Here is a 21,185-nt window from a genome sequence, read left to right as displayed (position 1 = left end):
AACACGGATCTCCTGAACTACTCCTCATTCAATAGTGAGTAGCCTTCCTGTAGAATTGTATGTGCAAATGACCTCTGATTCAAGTTGACCTCACAAGTCATATGTGGTAAGTGTCGATGTCTCCTATGCCATACTATCATGTGCCATACTCAGAGCTGATCCATTGAACACACTCAGCAACACAATTCAGGATCCCTAAGAAAGCATGAGGGCCCTAGCCTGAGCCAGACCCTGTGTTAGAGCCCCACCCACCACAAGGCTACAAGCCCAGAGTTTTCTGTGAGCTGAGGAAGGGCAGCAGTTCCTGACACATGATTAAGACCAAAACAAAGAAACAGAAAATACAAAAAAACCCCAAAAATCCAACCATCATGAGGCAGATCGGAGTTTAGCACATCTTACCACTGTGCATTTCATCACAGGACTGGAAGATTTACCTAAACAAATTTTTTTTCTTATCACCTGTATGTAATAGAATTGAAATTCTGATGTTATAGGATGTAATAACCGCCAAGTCTACTTTTCATCTTCAATGGCTAGCTCTAACACTGGGGCCGGGGCTTATGAAACCTCAAAGTAAAAACGCTGAGCAGGAATGTATCAATGTTGAAAAGCAGACAAAATTGGTCCAGAGCTAGTGATATTTCACAACCGAAATAAAAATATTAGAATCCTCTAAAAAACAATTTGGGCCTAAAAGGAACATTTATGGACATTTCCTTTTAACCTAATAGATAAAAAGCTCCAGAAATTGTTTTAACTGTTTCAGGAAAAAAAAGTATCAATTATACACTCTAGATATCTTTGAAAAGGCTTTTTATCATTAATTTCAGAGAGCGTATTTGTTAATGCAAAGAAACTACTCCAGATTCTCCTTTTACGGGGTGGAAGAGGAAGCTCAGCATAAGACATTATCTTAAATGTATTAATTGATGAGTAAATATTTGACAGCCAGCCCTGGTGGTCTAGTGGTTAAGATTCGGTGCTCTCACCACTGTGGTCAGGGGTCCTTTCCCAGTCAGGGAACCACACCACCCTTGTTTCGGTTGTCATACTGTGGCAGCTGCACGTTGCTGTGATGCTGAAAGCTATGCCACCAGTATTTCAATTACCAGCAGGGTCACCCATGGCGAACAGGTTTCAGGGGAGCTTCCAGGCTAAGACAGACTAGGAAAAAGGACCTGCCCATCCACTTCTGAAAAAATTGGCCATGAAAACCCTATGAATAGCAGTGGAGCATTGTCTGATACAGCGCTGGAAGCTCTTGAGAGGATGGTGCAAAAAGACTGAGCAGGGTTCCGCTCTGCTGTCCACAGGGCTGCTAGGAGTTGGAACTGACTTGACTGCACTAACAACAAAATATTTGACAAACGAATGCTACTCTACTGCTAGACTTAGCAGAAATCAATTCACTAATCCCAATACTCGATTGCACATTATCATTTAAAAAGTTATAGTTGAAATGGTAAAGCCAGAAAGTCTTAAAGGATACAGATGGTGTTTTTTTTATTTGAGATCAATTTTTCATCATCATCATCTGAGCAGCCACTGTATCTAATGATGAAGCTAGGAGCTGAAGTTAAACAAAAAATAGGACCATTTCTCAAAAGAAAACCTCAACCAATGGTCATTTTTCTATAAACTCTTTAGCATTTTTATTTACTATGAAGATTGAACCCTAATCCTAACGTCTACAGCCTCTCATTTTATTTCTGGCCTTTTCCTCTGCTCACATGTTCCATAGCCTGCACCACCAACCCTCTTCCCGGCAGGCCTGTGCCAGCTCATCTTATCCCCCTCCTAGTACTCACTCAGGGCTGGGACTAAATAAATGTTCCAAGAGCTCAGAAACATCTTTTATTTTTAAGGAAGATTGGCCCTGAGCTAACATCTGTTGCCAATCTTCCTCCTCTTTTTTTCCTCCCCGAAGCCCCAGCACATGGTTGTATATCCTAGTTGTAGGTCATTCTAGCTCTTCTATGTGGGATGCCACCACAGCACAGCTTGATGAGCAGTGTGCAGGTCTGTGCCCAGTATCTGAACCAGTGAAGCCCGGGCCACCAAAGCAGAGTGCACAAACTTAACCACTTGGCCATGAAGCTGGCCCTTCAGAAACATCTTCACTGACATAACTAAGCCCTTGCAGGCCTAGGTTCTAGGGTCTTCTGAAATGCAATATTCAAGGCTTTGGCAGTGCTACAACACTGTTCCTTTGCTATTTCAAAAGAACAAATAAAACGCTTTTATAATAAAAATCGGGGCATAAGGGAGCCCTTAAAAACTTGGGAATGGCCTACCTGTGTATCTTTATCTTCCACTATCCACAGAAAGTGACCTTTGCACCAGTCAAATTAGGTTATATATTGTCCCCCAAATACCACCAAGACTTCACCATTTCTAGGCCCTTGTGGCCTAGTGGACGTGTGCTTCTTGCGTCACAGTATAGATTGTGGCCTTGTCCTGGAGCCTTTAGTTCTTGTGCTGCTCTTTAGCTTTTCCTAGGTAGGCCTCATTTCTGCAACTAGACCATAAACTGCTTGAGGGAGGAATTAGGTCTATGCTTTGGATCCCTAACAGCATTTACATAGCGTCTGGTCCCAAGGGGGTGCACATCTTTTTTGTTGTTTTTATTGGCAAAGTCTACATAACAAATCACAATGGTCACAAAAATCAAGACTGGACGCACACATGTCCTGGAAGTACTATCTGACTGTGCAGAGCAGCATTACTCAGGCCTGAGCAGTTGGGCCAGGAATGACGACAACAGCCGATGCTTACTGGGTGCTCGTTACATGCCTGGCCCCCTTCTAAGTCCTTTGCCTAAACGCATGTGAGAACCCTATGAAGTAACAATTACTATCCTGATTTTGCAGATGGGGAAACAGAGGCCCAGAGAGGTTGGGTAGTTGCTCAAGCTGGTGAACAGCAGAGCTGGGATTCAAACCCAGGCAGTCTGGTTCCATAGTGAGAACATAAGCATGACACAATACTGTCCCTCTACAGGTAACTAAGGGGACCAGGATAGGGTGAGCTGAGAACACCCAGGGACCCAAGAAACAGCTACCAAAATTTCTACCATTTTTGCTGTTCACGTGCAATGCTTACCTGAGCAAACATGGTAAAATAGATAATCCTTTCAGCAATTAAATAAGTTCTCTAGTTTCTTGTGGTTTCAGGTTGTTGATTGAAAAATGTAATTTAAAATACATTCACAAAATGATTAGCTCAGAAAATGACTGTCACTTTCTTTCCTCTTATTAGACATCTACTTATATATCCAATTAGAAATTTTCCTTATGTCTAATGATACTATCACACAGATAAATTACTCACAATTTGTCACCAGATAACCACCTTCACCTGGTTAGAACATGATTAAACACTAACATCAATGGCAAAAGCAGAATTTTCTTGACTTCACCAAACTAGAAACAAAAACGTTAGTTATGGCAGAGAAAAACTCTGATGCAGACAGAGACTATATGCATCAAATATAAACACCACTGTCTAGGTCCCAGGCCGGGCAGAGGGCCAATCTGTTAATAAAATTAAGTTTTAATTGTTTGGCTTTTTTGTGACTCCCATTGTATAAAGTCAATAAAACAGAGGAACAGAACCACAGAGAAGTGAAAAACTCTTCAGCATTAAGGCTGTAGAAGATCTGGAAGGGAGTGTAGAAAAATGACAACTGTGAAATAATAGCTGCCCTTTGTTTTCTCATTGCTTTTATTTTTGTTATAGCTAAACATTGGGGATAAAAAGAAAACACATATTGTTTATGCCTCTGCAAACACAGTGGTACTCAGACAATCAATTCAGATTTTATTGAATAGCATGTTGTTAATTAGCCTTCTGAATTGTTGAGGTGTTTCATATGAAGTAGCCCCCACTCTCCCCTGACCCCGCCCCGGACGTCCTTCCTGGTACTCATTTCAGTTTGCCACATAAAACCACATGTGACAATACTGAAAGAGTCAGAGAGAGTGATCAGTTTCTTGGGTGGGATGAAGGTACATCTGGTCATGCCTGGGAGCTTGTGAAGGACAATGCGCAGAAATCAAGTTTGCTTGGACATCCAGGTAGGGGAGCTCTGCTCTCTCTATCCCCTTCATCAAGAAAGGTCATGTCCTCTCATACCAGGGAGAAGGAGGTGCGAACACAGAGTGGGTGAGGAGGAAGCTGCCCAGCCGCATCAGCTGAATTAACTCTGAAAATCATTGGGGTGACAGTTGTCCCAGGCAGATCACTCTCTTCCTTACATCCTGGGATGGCGTAGGCCAGGCAGTTGATTTCATTTTATTCATTTATTTAGTTACATAATTTGGAGGGAGAGCAAACTGCAGAAGTAAAAGGAGATAACCTTTTTTTCTTGGTAATCCAGAACCCTGAGGCCTTGAGGTGAACATAGACATGAATAATTCAAAATCCCCTTTAAGTAGCAAGCTCCCTATTCCTGAAAGGCAGGTGATTTTTTTTTTAAATTATTAAGTGTGTTCAGCGGTGTGCAGAAATCTAGGCTTCACCAAGATGGGATCAACGTGAAGCATTTGTACACTGACAAAGCGGCAAGTGTTGCGATGATGAGCAGGAAAACAAAGACACAAGGAAATTACGAGGCAAATTTCCCTGAAGTCTCTCAGTAGTTATTTGTGTCTGAAGGTGATTTTGTATTTTATGACATGTATTTTCTAATTTCACAAAAGGAAAACAAACCAAATTCGTGGATTTTATTTTTTGCTTCAGCCTCAAAACCCCTTAGGGCTAATTCAGGCCTGGTTCAGCGGCAATCAACTGTCTTTGAAGCCTCCTGTGTGTTTAAACAGCTCCTCTGCTGTTTATTTTGCACTGTTTTATCCTGTAAGCTGTCTCAAGGCCCTTCCAAATAAGCAGGAGGATTTAAATCTTAATAAATTGAAATCTGAATAACAGAGGCAATTCGAGTTTGGGGGTCTTGAATGATTAGGATAACCGTCTCTATTTCCCACGCTCACATTGTACATGTGTGGCACACACTGTCCCGAGATCAGCGTCAGTAATAATTAAGATATTAACAATAGCAATAAGAATGATGATATTTAGATTTAAATAGCACTTCCCAGTTTATAAGGACTTTTATTTACAGTTTTTCATTCTACTCTTGGACTAGTTCTAAAAGGTAGGAAGAACAGGTGTTAAGCCCACTTTAGAGATAAAGATACTGAGTCACTAAAAGACTAAGACTTGCTCAAAATAATATGCACCAGTTGTGGTGCCAGGACCAGAACCCAGTTCTTTCCAACAGCCTTGCCATAATTTGGCCAGATGTGTCAACATCTGTGTGCCAACAAGACTTTCAATCACATTCTGATTAAACTTATTGGAAATGCCTTCTTATAAAGCTTATAACAGGGACATTATAGAAGTCTAGAGTCATCTCTTTTTTAAAAAAGATAACCAGAGTTTGTTCATCAGTTCAATCAATTCTGGAATTGGAAGTGACAAGCACGGCTCAAATACCTTTCTCTAGCCTCCTGTCATTTTGACGGAAGGCATAAAAATATATATATAAGTTCCTTAATTGTAATTTAACACCAAAATATTAATTCTGTTCTGTCATTCCTCATCATTCAAAACGCCAAGGAGTTGAATTTTTAGACAGAGAAGCAAAAAATAAAAACCACGAAGATACATTCTAACATTAATAGAAACAACAACAACAATTAAAAAGGCTTACCTTGCAGCCTTCACATGTAATGACACCATAATGGATTCCCGATGATTTGTCTCCACAGATCTTGCATGGAATAATTTCAATTTGAGCTGCAACAGAAGCACGCAACCAGTTAATTACATTTTCTTTTAAACACCTTATAAAAGCGTTCCCTGATCAGCATTTGTATAGTGAAAACTAATAACCTGCTAAACATTATACTGCATTAACTATTCATTGCTGAACTGTGAGGGTCCCCCCAGAGCCCTGGGCTAAATTATGGCTGCTCGTTATATAATAGCTTTCGGGTTATTAAAATGGGTCATTTGAGAAGGTGTTTAAGAACCCACAAGAAGACTGGAATCAGCATTTCAAAGCCTTCAAGAACTGGAGAGTTCGCAGTTTAGGCCTCAGAGCAAAGCAGATACTAAAATGTTTCCTCCGATTTCATTTTCCATCGTTATTTTTAAAAGGTCATAAATCTGTCTTGGCTGAGCTTTTGTAGCTCGACTAGTAGAGAAAAATATACTCTAAAAAGTCAAGACTACTTAGGAAAATAATTCAATTCAAAATATTAATAAGTTACATATGATGGTAAGTTAAGAATTCCTTACTCATCTTTTTTTAATTAACGTAGTTGCCATGTGTTAAAAATTAGCCCATTTGTGTACAATCCAAACCTGTCAACCATAAAGTTAATATCCTATCTGAATTTAATAAGGATGCATCCTGACATCATATGTAGCTTCTGAGTTCTTTACATTGGAAATTGATTTCCTGGTACAGCGTGCATGTGTTTCTACCCAACTAGATGCCTCATGTCAGAAGACTAACCAAATAATTAATACACATTCCATCAAAGTTCTCAAATACGACAAAGCACATTTCTAAGCAAACACATTATATCTTGAACAGAGTTGAAAAGAACATAACTAAGGATTAAAAAATAACCTAAGGAATAGAATAATTAGGCAAAACAAAGTACTTGGATCATCTATTAAATATAATTTATATGTGAAATAAAGAAGACCAACACTGAGCTGTATATACAGGATGGCGACGTTCACCAGTTTACCTGGAATGTTCCATTACACTAAATTTATTTTCCACAGTTTTCACTACTGGATATCACATCAGATTATCTACTAAATCACACACGCAAACACAATCACAAGTGCCCAAGTGTATTTCATTTTCACATAGCCTCTACCTAGCCCCATGCTTTACACAAAGCAATGACTTGCCTAAGGAATATGTTAAACGATGTAAGTAACACACATATACACACAGCCCACTCTTTCTTCCAATGTAATCCCGTATCCTGGGATAATTTCCACAACTACTTACTTTGGATTTGATGCAATGTTGTATTCAATACTGAGAAAGAGCACACAGAAAATTCCTGGATTTAACTTCATTATAAACCAGTGTACCTGCTAACTTCCTCGTACAAGTACTGCAGTGACTTTTAGGGAGAGCAAGCTATTCTAGAAGGAGAGTCGTATCAATCACTTTTAGTGTTGATATGCTGAATTTCATTGTCTAGAATTAGAGATTGTTCAAAATCTCACATCCAATATAGTTTCCATAATCCTGAAGCTTTCTAATACCCAAATAATGGTGTCTTTGTACACTGCTTAATATATCTATTGTGAGTTATGCAACTTAATATGATATAAAATCACGTTTAACAAAAAATGATCATCTCCAAGTCTGCCTGCTCATCTCAAGTGCCTAGCTTGATTTCTTCAAGGAAAATTCTTTATGAAATCTGAACTCTAAGAATGTCTCACACTTATGCCCCCTCGGCTATTTTTAGTATAGTCGAGGTGAAGTTTTGTGCCACAGATTGTCTGCAACTGTAGAGAGAGAGTTATGCCCAACATTTTTCAGAGACTCACAAAAGCCAAGTGGTAGCAGAGAAATTCTGAAAGGTGATATCAGCTGAGAGTTATTGCCTACCCTTTTCCATATGAATTAACTAGTCTATGATTAGAACCAGCTTCCCCCACCCGAACCCCCAAGGAAGAGAATTACTGAGAACATAAAGTACATGGACCATCTAGTAAACAAAATTTATTCGTGAAATAAAGAGGACCAATACTGAACTTCTGCGTATGTCTTACCTCAAGCTGTAATCACAGAAATTAGACATAGACTTTGTTAGGCCCTATAGTTTAAGTCAGCATCAAAACTATCTGAGTTAATTGAAGTAACACTAGTGGTAAACTCACGCCTTTCAACAGTTTTCTTCACTCCATCTTAACAATGGAAAGATCAAGAATATCTACTTAGTCCTTTATAAGATTTGAAGGCCCTGGGCGGGCCATATTGGGAATGCTGAGAACTGTATCTGGATCAAATAGAAAGTGATGTATTGCTGTTCAGTGTGTCTGGACTCTTAATGGATTACCCACGAGAAATGAAATGATGTTTAAGGCAGTGACCAAAACGCCTGCTAATGGCTCCTGTAATCCTGCAAATGATATGAAGGTCTGGCATGGAGGAGTCTGCTCACGATGGGGGTGGCCTGGGGAGTGCATCCTGGCCCAGCACTTCTATGCTTGGAATTGTTCATGGCCTGGCTGGGGGGAGGGAGAAGGTGCTGGGGGGCAGGGGGAAGGGTGCATCATTGTATCACAAACCCATAATTTGGTGCCACTGCTGCACAGGACGGCTGGCCTGGGTCAGGCTCCCAAACTCTTGGTCTTCAGCCTTGCTTCAGCTCCCAGGGTCTTTCAGATCTGAACAGTACTCAAGCTGAGACAGATTTCACAAGATTTATGGAGGCCAAGATGCTTAGTATGAATGGACTCACGGTAGATGACCTGTATTTTCAAGCAGGGGCCCGCCTGCCTAGACCTTTGCCTCCCACTATGTTTGTGCTTAGTTCCAGTGGGCAATGTCAGCTAAAAAATCAATTAGTTACAACAAGCTTCACTAGGACTCTCATGGTAAGGTGATGGGAGGGTTTCTCCCAAAGCAAGGTTCAGGATTCCGATTGGTCAGATTAAACTACTCTACTAGCCTACCCCTGGGTGGCTCTTAGCTCAGAAGGCAATTTCAGTTGCAAGTGCTCTTTAGGAAATGACTAAAATCCACCTGCTCTGAAAAGCAGACTCTCTGTAGATGCAATCTGTTTAAGCGTGTTGATAGTTCCAGAAAGCAAGCATTTGCGGACTGGAGCAGGACCCTTACTCAACCTTCCATTTAATCCAATGATGCACAAGAGCCACCACCCTCCACCTTTTAGTCAGTTTACAGAATTCCAATGTATCAACGAGGAAAAAAACATGTAGTCAATGCCTTGCAAATTTTTCAAAAGGAAGGCAGTTTAGTTCCATAAATTTGTGTTTTCAGACCACTAAGAGGGAAAAGGACAAAAATCCCTTTGCCCTTGTTTTCCATCCCTCAGGCTTTTCCATTTTCTCACAGGCAGGGTTGTGTCTTTTCAAAATAATCTTTTAACACAAATTATAAGTCTTGGCCCATATATACACCGCACACGTTAACTCAGCCAGTATTTCAAAGGATGAGTTCTGTCAGACACTGCTACTGTCACAAGTATATTGATTAAATTAGTCCACATACATATTCATCACAGCAGAGAGGTTTATTGTGTAGTGGAATAGCTGAAGCAAGACGCACGCATATAATCACGAATTGCCTTAACAATGAACAATCTCGCTATGAAAAATTCTAATTTGCCCCTATTTTCAGCTCTATTGCCTAAATAATTCACTGTCTCATGCACCCTAAGTAATTCAAGCAAACTCCCAACACCTGTAGAGGCAAATTTCTGCAGTTTCAAGTTGCTGACAACAAGTGGCAGTGGGGCGTCAGGAAATCCTGGAATGCAAGAGTGATAATCAGCCAAGTGGTCCTTGGGCTGGGCTGTCATTCAGCATTGTGCTTCCATAAAAAGTTTGCTTTTTACTTTTAATTATAGAAGGAACAAGAACATGGGCACTAGTGTTCTTAACACCTCATTTATTCCCAGGACCTCTTTTGGGAGATATCCTGGCCCAGAGAAAAATGCCCATTCTCCCAAAGAGTTAAAAAATACAATCGTACAAAAGTTGTACCCATCGCTTCATGCTGGGGGGGAATAGCGATCGCTCGATAATAACCTAATGGGTTTACAATAACCAATAATATCTCACATGTATTTGTACTTATAATGTGTCAGGCATTATCACATTCACTCCTCCAACAACTCTGTGAGGTAGGTGACATCATCATCATCTTTAATATTATTATCTGCATTTTTTTGATGAGAAAACTGAAACTCAGAGACGCTAAATAACTTGCCCAAAGTCAGAGAGCTATGAAGAGGTAAGGCTAGGATTTGCACACATTTTTTGTCTTTTTATTTAACTCAAAAATTTAGGTTTTTTTTTTTCTTTCTCACCATATTGCACCAGCCCAGCTAAATCTTTCCAGTAACAAACATCAGCAGCGTACTGCTCGGTATGCAACCATTAACCAAGGATCAAAAGACATCTCATAAGGAATTTGGTTAAACTTACAAACAGCTCAGGAACTGATGTCAAGATGCCTTTCCGGGAGTTACCTGATTAGTTTATAACTAGAAGTAATCATCAACCTTCTAGATCATTCTTCTCAATTTCATAAAATTCCTAGTAGAGTTTTTGACCTTCAGATGACTGCTACCAATGTTTAACAAATTTCTTACCCTCTCTGAGCCTCAGTTTCATATTTGAAGATTCAGTGATAAGATGTATAAATGACGCAGCACATACATGATTATTTTATATACATATTCCATATAGATGCACATCACACAGTTCTTAGAAGTAGCTGGCACTCAGTAAATAGTTATTATTATTGTTATTGTTGATAAGAAATCCTGCCTTATAGCGAAATGAAATTCTTTTCTCCGGACTTTAAGCTCTTTCCAAAGTAGGGATAGAGAAAAGCTGCTTATCCTCCTAATAATATGACAGGCAGTTCATACCAGCCACCACAGCAATCCTTTACAACGCTGGCACTTAACTCTGTGCTGCAACACAGCAGTATGTCGTAGCCAGCTGCAGGATGTGTCACAAGGAATTTGCTACTAATAATAGTAAAAACAAAAATTAAAAGTTTTTTTACTGGTTTATATAAAAAAAATAAACTAATATGGACCTACGCTTACCCCAATAATATCTTTCACTCTAGCTCTCTTGCACAACCATATACTTTCTTGAATTGGACAGAACAGGGTGAGGTTACTGCTGGCTTGCCAGGAAATGGCCAAACCTTGGGTACACCCGTGAGAGTATGTCACACAAATGAAGGTCAAGCAATTTTGCATGTCTTGCAAAAATGGTCAAGAACTACCGCTTACAAAAAAAAAAAAAAAAACAACAGCTAACTTTTACATCAATCTGTTGACAGTGTTTTTTTCCGGAGGTCTGAGAGTAGGGAGATCTTTTCACTTGCTGTGTTACGTATTTCTCTAATGTTTGAATTTTTTACAACCAGCATGTATTACTTCTGTAAGCAGAAAAACCAATAAAGATTAAAAAGAAAAACCCTAAGGCATTTGATTTTATTTTCAGCAAAATGGCTTGAGTCCTTTATGGATTAGTCACTTTATTTTATCCTCAGTTTAAAACTGCTGGGGTATTAAAGGCTTCTGCAACCGCCTGGATGGCAGTCTGGCCTGCATGTCAAGGCCAGCTGGGGGAGCGCAGCACAGTCTTCACTTGGTTCCCTGGAAGGACTTTGGGAGCTTCTGGCTTCTAGAGCCTTGCGGCCCCTCTGGGTCTGGCCACCTCCTAGTTCCAAGGACACCGTGCCTTGCCCAATGGATCCCAGCCAAGGGGGCACAAGTAGGGGCTGAAATTCACCTGTCTGTCAGCCCTGCTGCAAAGGGCTGTCACAGCCTGGACTAAGGCAGCCTTTTTCTAATTTGCCCAGATGGGCACCTTTTTCCCAAATTATCCTTCCTGAGGTGACACCCTTCTCTATAGTGTGTAAAGCTGCCGTGTGTGCTAGCAGTGGACAATTTAGGGAGCAAAACCCTTTCCTTCCACTCTCTCACTGCTGCCACTGGAGGCCCTGGGGCCACCGTGAGGATTTGCAGAGAGCTCTCACGACATCTCCATTGTGGGAGGGCAACAGACTGTGGGCTTCCAACAGTTTGGCATGTTCTTTCATCCTGGACCCATGGCCCGAGCACAGCATGGATGTGTTCCATGGCCCAGGCACGTGCAATGGTCCTTCAGGGCGGGGAGGGCCGAGTTTGAGCTACCTACTAGGCAAATTAAAAATCAACTTGCTCTGCCATTTTGTCTATTAAATACAAACTAAATAGACTACTAGGATGTTTCCCCAGCACAGGCTTTCTTCCACTGATTTTTGGATTCTGTCATGATAGTACTTGATCCTCGCGGAACATCACCAAAGCCGTCAGCCCCAATTAGAAAAGTCCCGGCCCTTTGGTAGAACAGTCCCATGGTCATTTCTGGCAGCAATAACAATGCTTGAGATTTGCAGAGTTCTATGACAGTTTTTAAGGTTTTTGTCCTCATTAGTTTGTTTCGGTTTTGGCACTCACAACTCTGAAGTAGTCAGATGGGTATTATTACCCCCATTCTGCAGATGTGGAAAATGAACCTCAGGAGGGTTAAATGCCTTCTTCTCTATGTCTAGATTTCCCAGGGTTTAAGTGTAGAGGCAGCCACAGAAAAAGACAGACTTGGTGTCTCTCTCCGATTCAAGATTATCTGATGCCTTTAGATGTATGTTATCATCGATCCCGGCTCTCAAGGGGAATGACACGAGAGACAAAGAGCTGGACGTTGATTCAGCTAAGAAGTGGAGTCAGCAATCCTTCCAAATCTGCCTCTGACCCTCAACTGTCTGAGTGGCCTCAAGCAAGTCACTTAACCTCCACTTCCTCCATCTATAAAATGGGAATAATTCTTACCTCCCAGGCAGGTGGCGGTAAATGAATGATCTCAAAGCTCTTTGAAGATGAAAAGACCTATATAAATGGGAAGCTTTAGGAAGCTTGGCATATCATTCTTGGCAAGGACTAGGACGCTGTGCCCTCACTACCCACAACAGGCTCTGCCACAAAGAGAATAAAGAAAAATACATAGAACTGTACTTTTCATCTGCTAGCTAAACTTACTTAAAGCTTCTTAAAAAAAGTTCTTCGTTTCCAAAATGCCTTCCTGAGGCACTCATGGGTCCAGATGTTACTACCTTAGTCTCACCTTGAGAAAAAGCAGCACGTAGTTGGTCCAACAGCTGTCACAAAGTCACTGAACTAAACCTTCACCAGGGCTTGTGCAGTCTTGAGGGGGGATCATGGAAATGGCATGATTTCTACTTGTTAAACACAGTCAACATACGTGTCACCCTCTGACATACCAAGCCTTGGTATTAAGTTGATATCAGACTCCCAGGACCCTGTTGAGCTATGGCCATGAAAAAAAAAAGTCGTGTACCTTACTCTGCCCACCCACTCAAAAATCCTGCACGTTACCTACGTTTTAAAGCCACTTTTGTGTGTGTGTGTGTGTGCTGAGGAAGACTGGCCCTGAGCTAACATCCGTGCCCATCTTCCTCCACCCTATATGTGGGACAGCTACCACAGCATGGCTTGCCAAGCGGTGCCATGTCTGCACCCAGGATCTGAACCAGCTAACTCCGGGTCGCCGAAGTGGAACGTGCGAAAGTAACCACTGCGCCCCTGGGCCACCCTGTAAAGCCATTTCTTAAAAAAACTTTAACTTGATTGTCAATTCTGCTGAAAACTTAACAGCTTTTAAAAAAGTCATTTTTAAATAAAAAGTATTGCATATACCTGCCAAATACAAACACATAAACACATCTCCAACAATCGAGAGATCAAGCATTTGCAAACTAAATCTAAAAGAAGACAAACTTGGAGTTTTGGAACAGTGACTATTTTCTTTAGTCTTTATACATGTAAGACTTAGGTGTGCAAGAGTTAAAACCCTGGGCCAGACGCCCCCCTGAATTCAGAGACAGCGGAGCTGTGTACGCAGGGAATCTCTGAAGGATAAGGAAGACAGGCTCAGCTTCTCTTGTGGCTTTCTGTGAATACGCAGGTAGTTCTGACAATGAGAACTGAATATTAATCCTTTGTAATATGTTTCTATTCCTACTAGATTAAGCTTTCCAGAGAAACTGACTCGCATTCCCTGATGCATATGTATCTTTGCTAAAAGCCAAATCCAAACGAGCACTTTCGTCCCCAGACAGGGAGATTCTGTCAAATCAGAGAGAAACAGATTTTTCATATAGAGAAAGAGTAGATGGCTTTGATTTTTAGATCCAGTTCTCTCTAGAATTCTCCTACTACACAGGAATGCACAAAATACCTAAATTTAAGGCAATGGACTCTACCTCTTTTGTTAATTACCTGGTGACTAACTAAACCGTGAATAAAATAATTGAACAACAAGAGAATTCGCTTCCTAATACTTTACTCATCCAGTGGGTCAAAGACTGAATAAAATTCCAATAAAAGATGATGCCATTAAGATCAGCGATACAATACCTTTCTCTTTTCTTGTCTTTCCTAATTCAACCACTTTATTGCCTTTGTAAACAACATAACACACTTGTTGTTGAGAATTTGTGGGGTTATGTGAAAACAGGGACCAAGGCAGAGATAACTAACTGGCCATTCAGCCAATTATTCTCAGCTGAGATAAGGGCCCACTAAGATTCTAGAATTAACTACATTTTTTCAATATATAGTTCTTGAAGATTTTCTGGGACCTTGAGATGAGAAATATCTAATAAAAATCTTTCTCTTGGATCTCTCAGCATGAGTTAACTGTAATTTCTTTTTTCTTTTCTTTTTCTTTTCTTTTGTGAGGAAGATTGGCCCTGAGCTAACATCTGTTGCCAATCTTCCTCTTTTTTGCTTCAGGAAGATTGTCACCGAGCTAATATCTGTGCCCATCTCCCTCTATATTATGTGGGATGCTGCCAGAGTGAGGCTTGACGAGCAGTGCTAGGTCCATGTCTGGGATCTGAACCTGCGAACCCCAGGCTGCTAGAGTGGAGCATGTGAACCTAACCACTATGCCTGCAGCCACCCCCGTAATTCCTTATAAGCAGGAAAAAGCATCCATTTTATTTTACTAAGTGGTTAGACCATGCTCAAGGGAAATTCCTAATAACTTCTTTTCCAACAGTAGGTGTGTGTCCTTTATATAATTCTGGATAATGCTAGACCAAAAAAATGTCATCTGACTCACAGAACTGCATCTAATCTTTTCTAGCAATCAACCTCACTCTAGACACCAATCCCTTTTTTCCCCTTAACAAGTGCAATTGTGCCACATTTAGGTTGAGTCTTCCTTTGCTCACAGTTGAGAGCAATGGGGTCAGCTCTTTGCTTTCATCATTCAAAGCCTGTTTTTCACAACAGAAAAGAACATCTTTAAAACCAAACCAAATCTGGAGATCTTATCTAGTTTCTGCTTAACCAAAAAACATCAGAATTACTCTTACTGCATTTTATGAAATATCCTTACTTTACACAATTACCCCAAATTGCTCACACCTAAGCCTAAGAGGTAACCACTTTATTTTACAGCTCTTTTAATTTCACACCTGCCTTTATGCATACCTCGAGCTATCCCTATTGTATAATCTTGGTATTTCACTTTAGAAGCTTTTCTTTTTTTTTTAATGGGGTACATATAATGTTACAAAAATGTAAAAGCCTGGTGATTCAGTTACAAGTCCAAAGACAGAAAAATCTATTGGCACAGAAATGGGTCTTATAACAAATAAGATATTTGTTTAAATCCATTTCTTTTATGGCCTCATATGAGTCTGGCCCATTGTACAGTTAGCATATAGCATCACAGTTTACTGAATAAACCCATCAGAACATTCTGTTTGCCTCAGAATGCTCCTTAAAGGGCCAAAGGCTCCAGCCTAAAAAGTCAGTCATCGATTGCTAATTCCAACTGCATAATTCCTATGATCCCCTAATGGTGCCATCACAAAAACCAGCTGCATGAAGATGTGCAGAAGTGGGTCAAAATAACAAGAATGCAGGTTAAGTCATCAAAGCTTACCAGGCAAAGAAACCCATTGCTTCTTTCCATTAGCTTGGATGGTTTTTTTGAAGATCAGTTACTGTTCACTCAACAGTAGATTATGTCATTTAAGAAATATTCCCTAACCAAATCAGGTTTGGATTCACGGCAAAAGATTGGAAATAACTTGTAACTTTAAACCCTGAAAATACGTTTACATCCCTCTACATTAAGCCAGAGAACTAAAATGACAACACAGGCATAGCCACAGGAACACAGACTGGTGACACCAAAACTGTCTTGGTCCACAGATCATTTTAGTGGTAAGGATGGTTACAAGGATTATCCCACAGCCCAGATCCCCACTCCAGCTCTGTGCCGTTTCCCACTTCACGGTCTCCCGTGAATTACCAGGGAGAATGGAGCTTTGGGCAAGAGACCAGGGAAGGGTCTGGTTTTTATTAAAAATCACAAGCAAATTATTTAGATTCATCATAAGCAGAAGTGTAGATGTTGTCATATTAATCACTTTAAAACTATAAGATTTTGAAGGATTAGTGACCAGCTCCTAGAAGAAAAATTCTCTTGGGTTCTCCACCTCCAATTTCCAGGACAGCTTAGCCAGTGACATCTAAACAATAGATGTGGCAAGTTTGAAGCCTTCCAATACATCATAGATGTGTTTCTGGATTGCAGTTCAATAGTATTTTTTTAAAATTCTCTTTTTTTGTTTTGAGGAAGATTAGCCCTGAGCTAACATCCGCCATCAATCTTACTCTTTCTGCTGAGGAAGTTTGGCCCTGAGCTAACATCCATGCCCATCTTCCTCTATTTTATATGTGGGACGCTTACCACAGCATGGCTTGATAAGCGGTGTGTAGGTCCACGCCCAGGATACGAACTGGTTGACCCCAGGCCGCCAAAGCAGAGCACATGAACTTAACCGCTACACCAGCAGGCTGGCCCCTAAAACTCTCTTTTATAATGCTTTTCTAAGACAACCAGTCCAGCCAGGCATAGGAATGACCTGACAAATGATCTGAGGCATTTTTTCTGATTCCCTCTCTAAATGCATGCTCTTTCAACTTGCTTATTAAAGAAACATTTCCATTCTTAATTATAATATATACGATCAACCAGAGAATAGATAACAGTATTTGCTGATAGCTGGAGCACCGTTGTTTCTATGGTCTATTCCCAAGAGGAGAGAGCAGGAGCCGGTAGCTATTTCTTCATAGGAAAGGGAAACACAGAAAAAGGCAGCAGAGCCTTGGGGACATTAAACAGTTGCAAGATACGAGGAGAAGGAACGCTCTGGACCAAGCTAAGAGATTGTCAGATTTATTTTAAGAAGGTCTGACATCTTAGCATCAGTTTGCAGACTATAACACCTAATACATGTCATTTTTTCCCAACAAAAGGAAATGTATATTTTGGGTGTTTATCTTGAAGCTGCCTATTTTTATGTAAATCATGCACTAGAGGTGAGGTAAGAATGCTGCAGTCATGTAAAGATATCAGAATAAGGTTCACAATATTGTCCTTCCTATTCCATTTTCAGTTTCTGCGCCTGCAATCCAAGGAGCTTCTTTTGCCTGCAGACAAACATTTCAGATGACATTCTATGATGGTCCTGCACATTCTCCTATCAGCTATCCAGCATTTGGCAATGTGTGTCTTTGTCACTTAAGATAGCTTAAGTGTGACATTATCATTGGAATACATGAATCTTTCTAATTTGCGGTACAAGTGTCCCATTCACACACTTTGGTACTTCAGTACGGCAAGGTTTTGAAATCCATTCCTCAAGTGATGGCAGCACATTTCACATCAGATGGAAACACATTCTGATTGCTAACAGCTGCTACGGGCACATCTAACTGTCACAGCTGGAGCTCAGAATAGCAGGTCCTTTTTAATGCCAATGGCTGCTACCATCTTAAATCATAACACATGCCCCCCACACACATTCCACACACTCACACACAGGTCTATCCAGCTGCAAGTCTTACCACCACTTGCTTGGAACCTACACAACAGGGTACCAGGGATGCAAAGAGGGTATACAGAAGCCACTAGCACACTTCACCTTGTTACTTTAGCTTCCCTGTATATGAATTAAAGATGAAAGTGACAACTTTTTCAAAAAGAGACGAAAGAAAAGAGTTGAGTAGAACCTTGAAGGTCAAGTGTAGAGGTTCAGTTTGCAAGCTCTAGAGCCTGCCCTGTCACTTACAACCTATGTGAACTCGGGCAGCTTTCTTCACCTCCCTGTGCCTGATTTTCCTCGCCTTTAAAACGATCCCTACCTCATCATGACAGAGTACCCAAGGAAAGTGCCTATAGAATCAGTGCCTAGCACATAGTAAATGCTCAATAAATGTTAGCTAGCATCATCATCATCATCATCACCACCACCACCACTACCACTATCTTTTAAGGATAGTAGTATTTGGCAAGGGCTGCAAGTGGAATTGAGGGAACTCCCAGAAGAATGAAGAGGGAGAGTCATTATATTCCTTTGAGTTAAAGATACAGAGTTCAGCAGCTTTATCTCCAATGCAGAGGCCTAATATGAGAGGTAACACTAAGCAGGTTGAAAGAATCAAGGCATGATTGAAAGAAACCAAAGTGTTATATCAGCTACCCACTTTCTAGGTAAAGCCCACAGCAAGGCTGGCATCTTGGAGAGGTGGTAAGTGGAGGAAGTGGGGGAGAGGCCTCTGGGTAAAGTGGGGACTAACTACAAGGTTAGGAGGCTTCTAAAACTGCCTGTTAATGAGTGAAATTTACTAACACCTGTGAAAGTTTGTGACCCTCTTTCTCCAGGGCTCAGCCTCCCTCTCTGTTCTTAGGTATCATGCTGCACTGTCTGGTCCTGCTATATATATACTGTGATTTGATGACTAAAAGTGAGCAGAACTGGCATTTCCCTAACAGTAGGGACATCTTTTCATGGCAAAATCCAGCTGGTGTCATCGAGTCAGGGAAAAGTAGTACTAGAAAGCGGAAGAGAAGCCCCCCTGGCAACCAATTTGCCTGTTTTCATTGCATTTTGGTTTAGGAAAGAGAATACCCTGGAATGTTCTCGCCAAGGTCCAGAGTAAAAGTTCTGGAAGGGGGCCCACTGGAGCTAGGACACTCTGTTTCTATACACCTGCTCCCTCCTTTTTATTTAAAAAAAATAATCTTTACTGATATCAGTCAAAGGGAATTCCTTCCAACACCACACCCTGCCATTACAGAACAGACAGGACAACACAATGCCAATACGGTGTTGATGGAAAATACAGTGGTTTTTTTCCCTCCAAGGTAAACAATTTCAATAGAATGCTTTGGGACAGAGTCAGGTTGTTCCTGTTTTTCTCTCTTTGAAGAACTGTGCGCTTTTGCTTTACATCTATGGACGCAAAGCTCCTGGCAGGTAGCATCAGGATGCAAATCTATTTCCTACTATTATTTATTTTTCAAAACAAAACCTTCTCCATCAGCGAAGCATTTTAGGACCTCAGGCTACATGGTTCCCAGCTGCAACTGTCCAAGGCATTGGTTGTGAAGGACCACGTCCAAGGCCACGTCAAGGACCATTAGCACAGGGAGAAGTAATTTCTGAGGCAGGGTTTGGTGGTAACAGAAAAGTGTACTCATCAGACAAGAGGTTTCCCTGTGAGATGGTGGGGCGCCAATACCCAGAGGGGTGGCTGGAGTCAATCCAGTGCTCCAGGAAAATCAGCCTAACTGCTCACCCGACCTGCCCTTATCTTGCCCTCACTGTTATTCAAAGGGACCCAAAGCAGTCACTGAAAGCAATTCCAAGAAATAGAGTTCAAAAAAAAAAAAAAGGAATTAAGGCTTAGAAAAAGTCATTTGAATAAGTGTGTAGACTTCCAATTGAAATTCTGAACGGGACAGGAGTTTTTGGTTACAAGCATAACCTTAGTGTTTGTTTAAAAAATCAATCACACCTCAACCACACCTGCCAATAATCAGAAGGATGGCTGGCACCTGGGAGGAGTTATTATTCATTTAAGACATCCTTTAAGATATGTCACAAGAATAAGTTTGACCAGTCCTTACCCGTCCCCACCCTGTAAAATAAACAAATAGTATTTCTATTGAAGCCAATTTCCTGTTCCTGGAATCAGCTTTTTGCGTTGTCGGTTAACTTTACCATACAGTTTACCATTGTCAACAAGGCAGGTAACTCTACCAGAAAAATACCAGTCCATTTCAAAATGTTTCTTGAAAGTGAATTACTCCATCGATGACAGGGCAAGCCTATCCCATCTTCTGGTCTGCTGAGGTAAATGGTGCTTAAGAAGTACATTTCACTACCGAGTTAGACAGTACAGTCCATTTTAGAGTGAATCTATTGTTTTCCTTTCTTTCCTCATTTCCTTTCTTTCTTGACTTTTGGACATTACTAATTAATTTCAAAAAATAAGTTTTCTTTGTGCATAATTTTACAAATATTTTTTAAGAACTTATATAAAACTTCAAGGCACTTTGCAAAAACATTATGTCATCAATAAGGCAGGGAGATCTTAGGAATAGTCATAGCAATGCTTTTAAAAGATCTGCGTGATTTTCTTTTGGGGGGGTGAGAAAGATTGGCCCTGAGCTAACATCTGTTGCCAATCTTCCTCTTTTTGCTTGAGGAAGATGGTCCCTGAGCTAACATCTGTGCCAATTTCCCTCTACTTTGTATGTGGGAAGCCACCACACCACGGCTTGATGAGTGGTGTGTAGGTCTGTGCCTGGGATCTGAACCTGCAAACCGGGGCCACGGAAGCAGAGTGTGCGAACTTAGCCACAAGGCCACTGGGCCCGCCCCTCTGTGTGATTTTTGTATTGTGCCATTTCAGGAGCTTTTCTTAAAAGGGCTTGAAGGAAGGGATCAAAATGGAGAAAACAACTTTGAAAGTGGTGATCAGGATGCCTTCAGTCCACCCTACGTCAGGGAGTCAAGGGGTGGGGAGCCCTTAGTCCCCCCGGGACTAATACCACAGTTTCTCATCTCTCAACCTGACAACTGTGTGGGATCTCCATCCCTGTTGACTTTGCCAGGCCCCACATTTTATTCAACTACTCCCGAAAAATGGGGAGCAAGAAAGGATGAAGTAGGAGAAAATTGAAAACCCTGAGGGCCAACTAATGAATTTCCTAAGCTAATGATGTACTTTAATATTATAGGAATTTAAATTCGTATTAATTATTATTATTACTATTTTTAAAGATTTTATTTTTCCTTTTTCTCCCCAAAGACCCCCGGTACATAGTTGTATATTTTAGTTGTGGGTCCTTCTGGTTGTGGCATGTGGGACGCTGCCTCAACATGGCCTGACGAGTGGTGCCATGTCTGCTCCCAGGATCAGAATCGGCAAAACCCTGGGCTGCCGCAGCGGAGGGCACAGACTTAACCATTTGGCCATGGGGCCTGCCCCAAATTC

General features: G+C 41.0%; 1 protein-coding gene across 6 annotated transcripts in view; it reads right to left on the bottom strand.

The window, feature by feature from the left end:
- RORA (RAR related orphan receptor A) overlaps nucleotides 1-21,185 on the bottom strand; it is a 692,777-nt gene that overhangs the window by 34,454 nt on the left and 637,138 nt on the right. For all 6 annotated transcript variants that reach the window (XM_070500575.1, XM_044764779.2, XM_070500574.1 and 3 more), the window contains one exon: nucleotides 5,714-5,799. In XM_070500575.1, the coding sequence (XP_070356676.1) occupies nucleotides 5,714-5,799 (86 nt within the window). The remainder of the gene's footprint in view (nucleotides 1-5,713; nucleotides 5,800-21,185) is intronic.

This window comes from Equus asinus, chromosome 2 (assembly GCF_041296235.1).
Source record: "Equus asinus isolate D_3611 breed Donkey chromosome 2, EquAss-T2T_v2, whole genome shotgun sequence".
Classification (NCBI taxonomy): Eukaryota; Metazoa; Chordata; class Mammalia; order Perissodactyla; family Equidae; genus Equus; species Equus asinus.
This window is presented reverse-complemented; position numbering and strand designations above follow the sequence as displayed.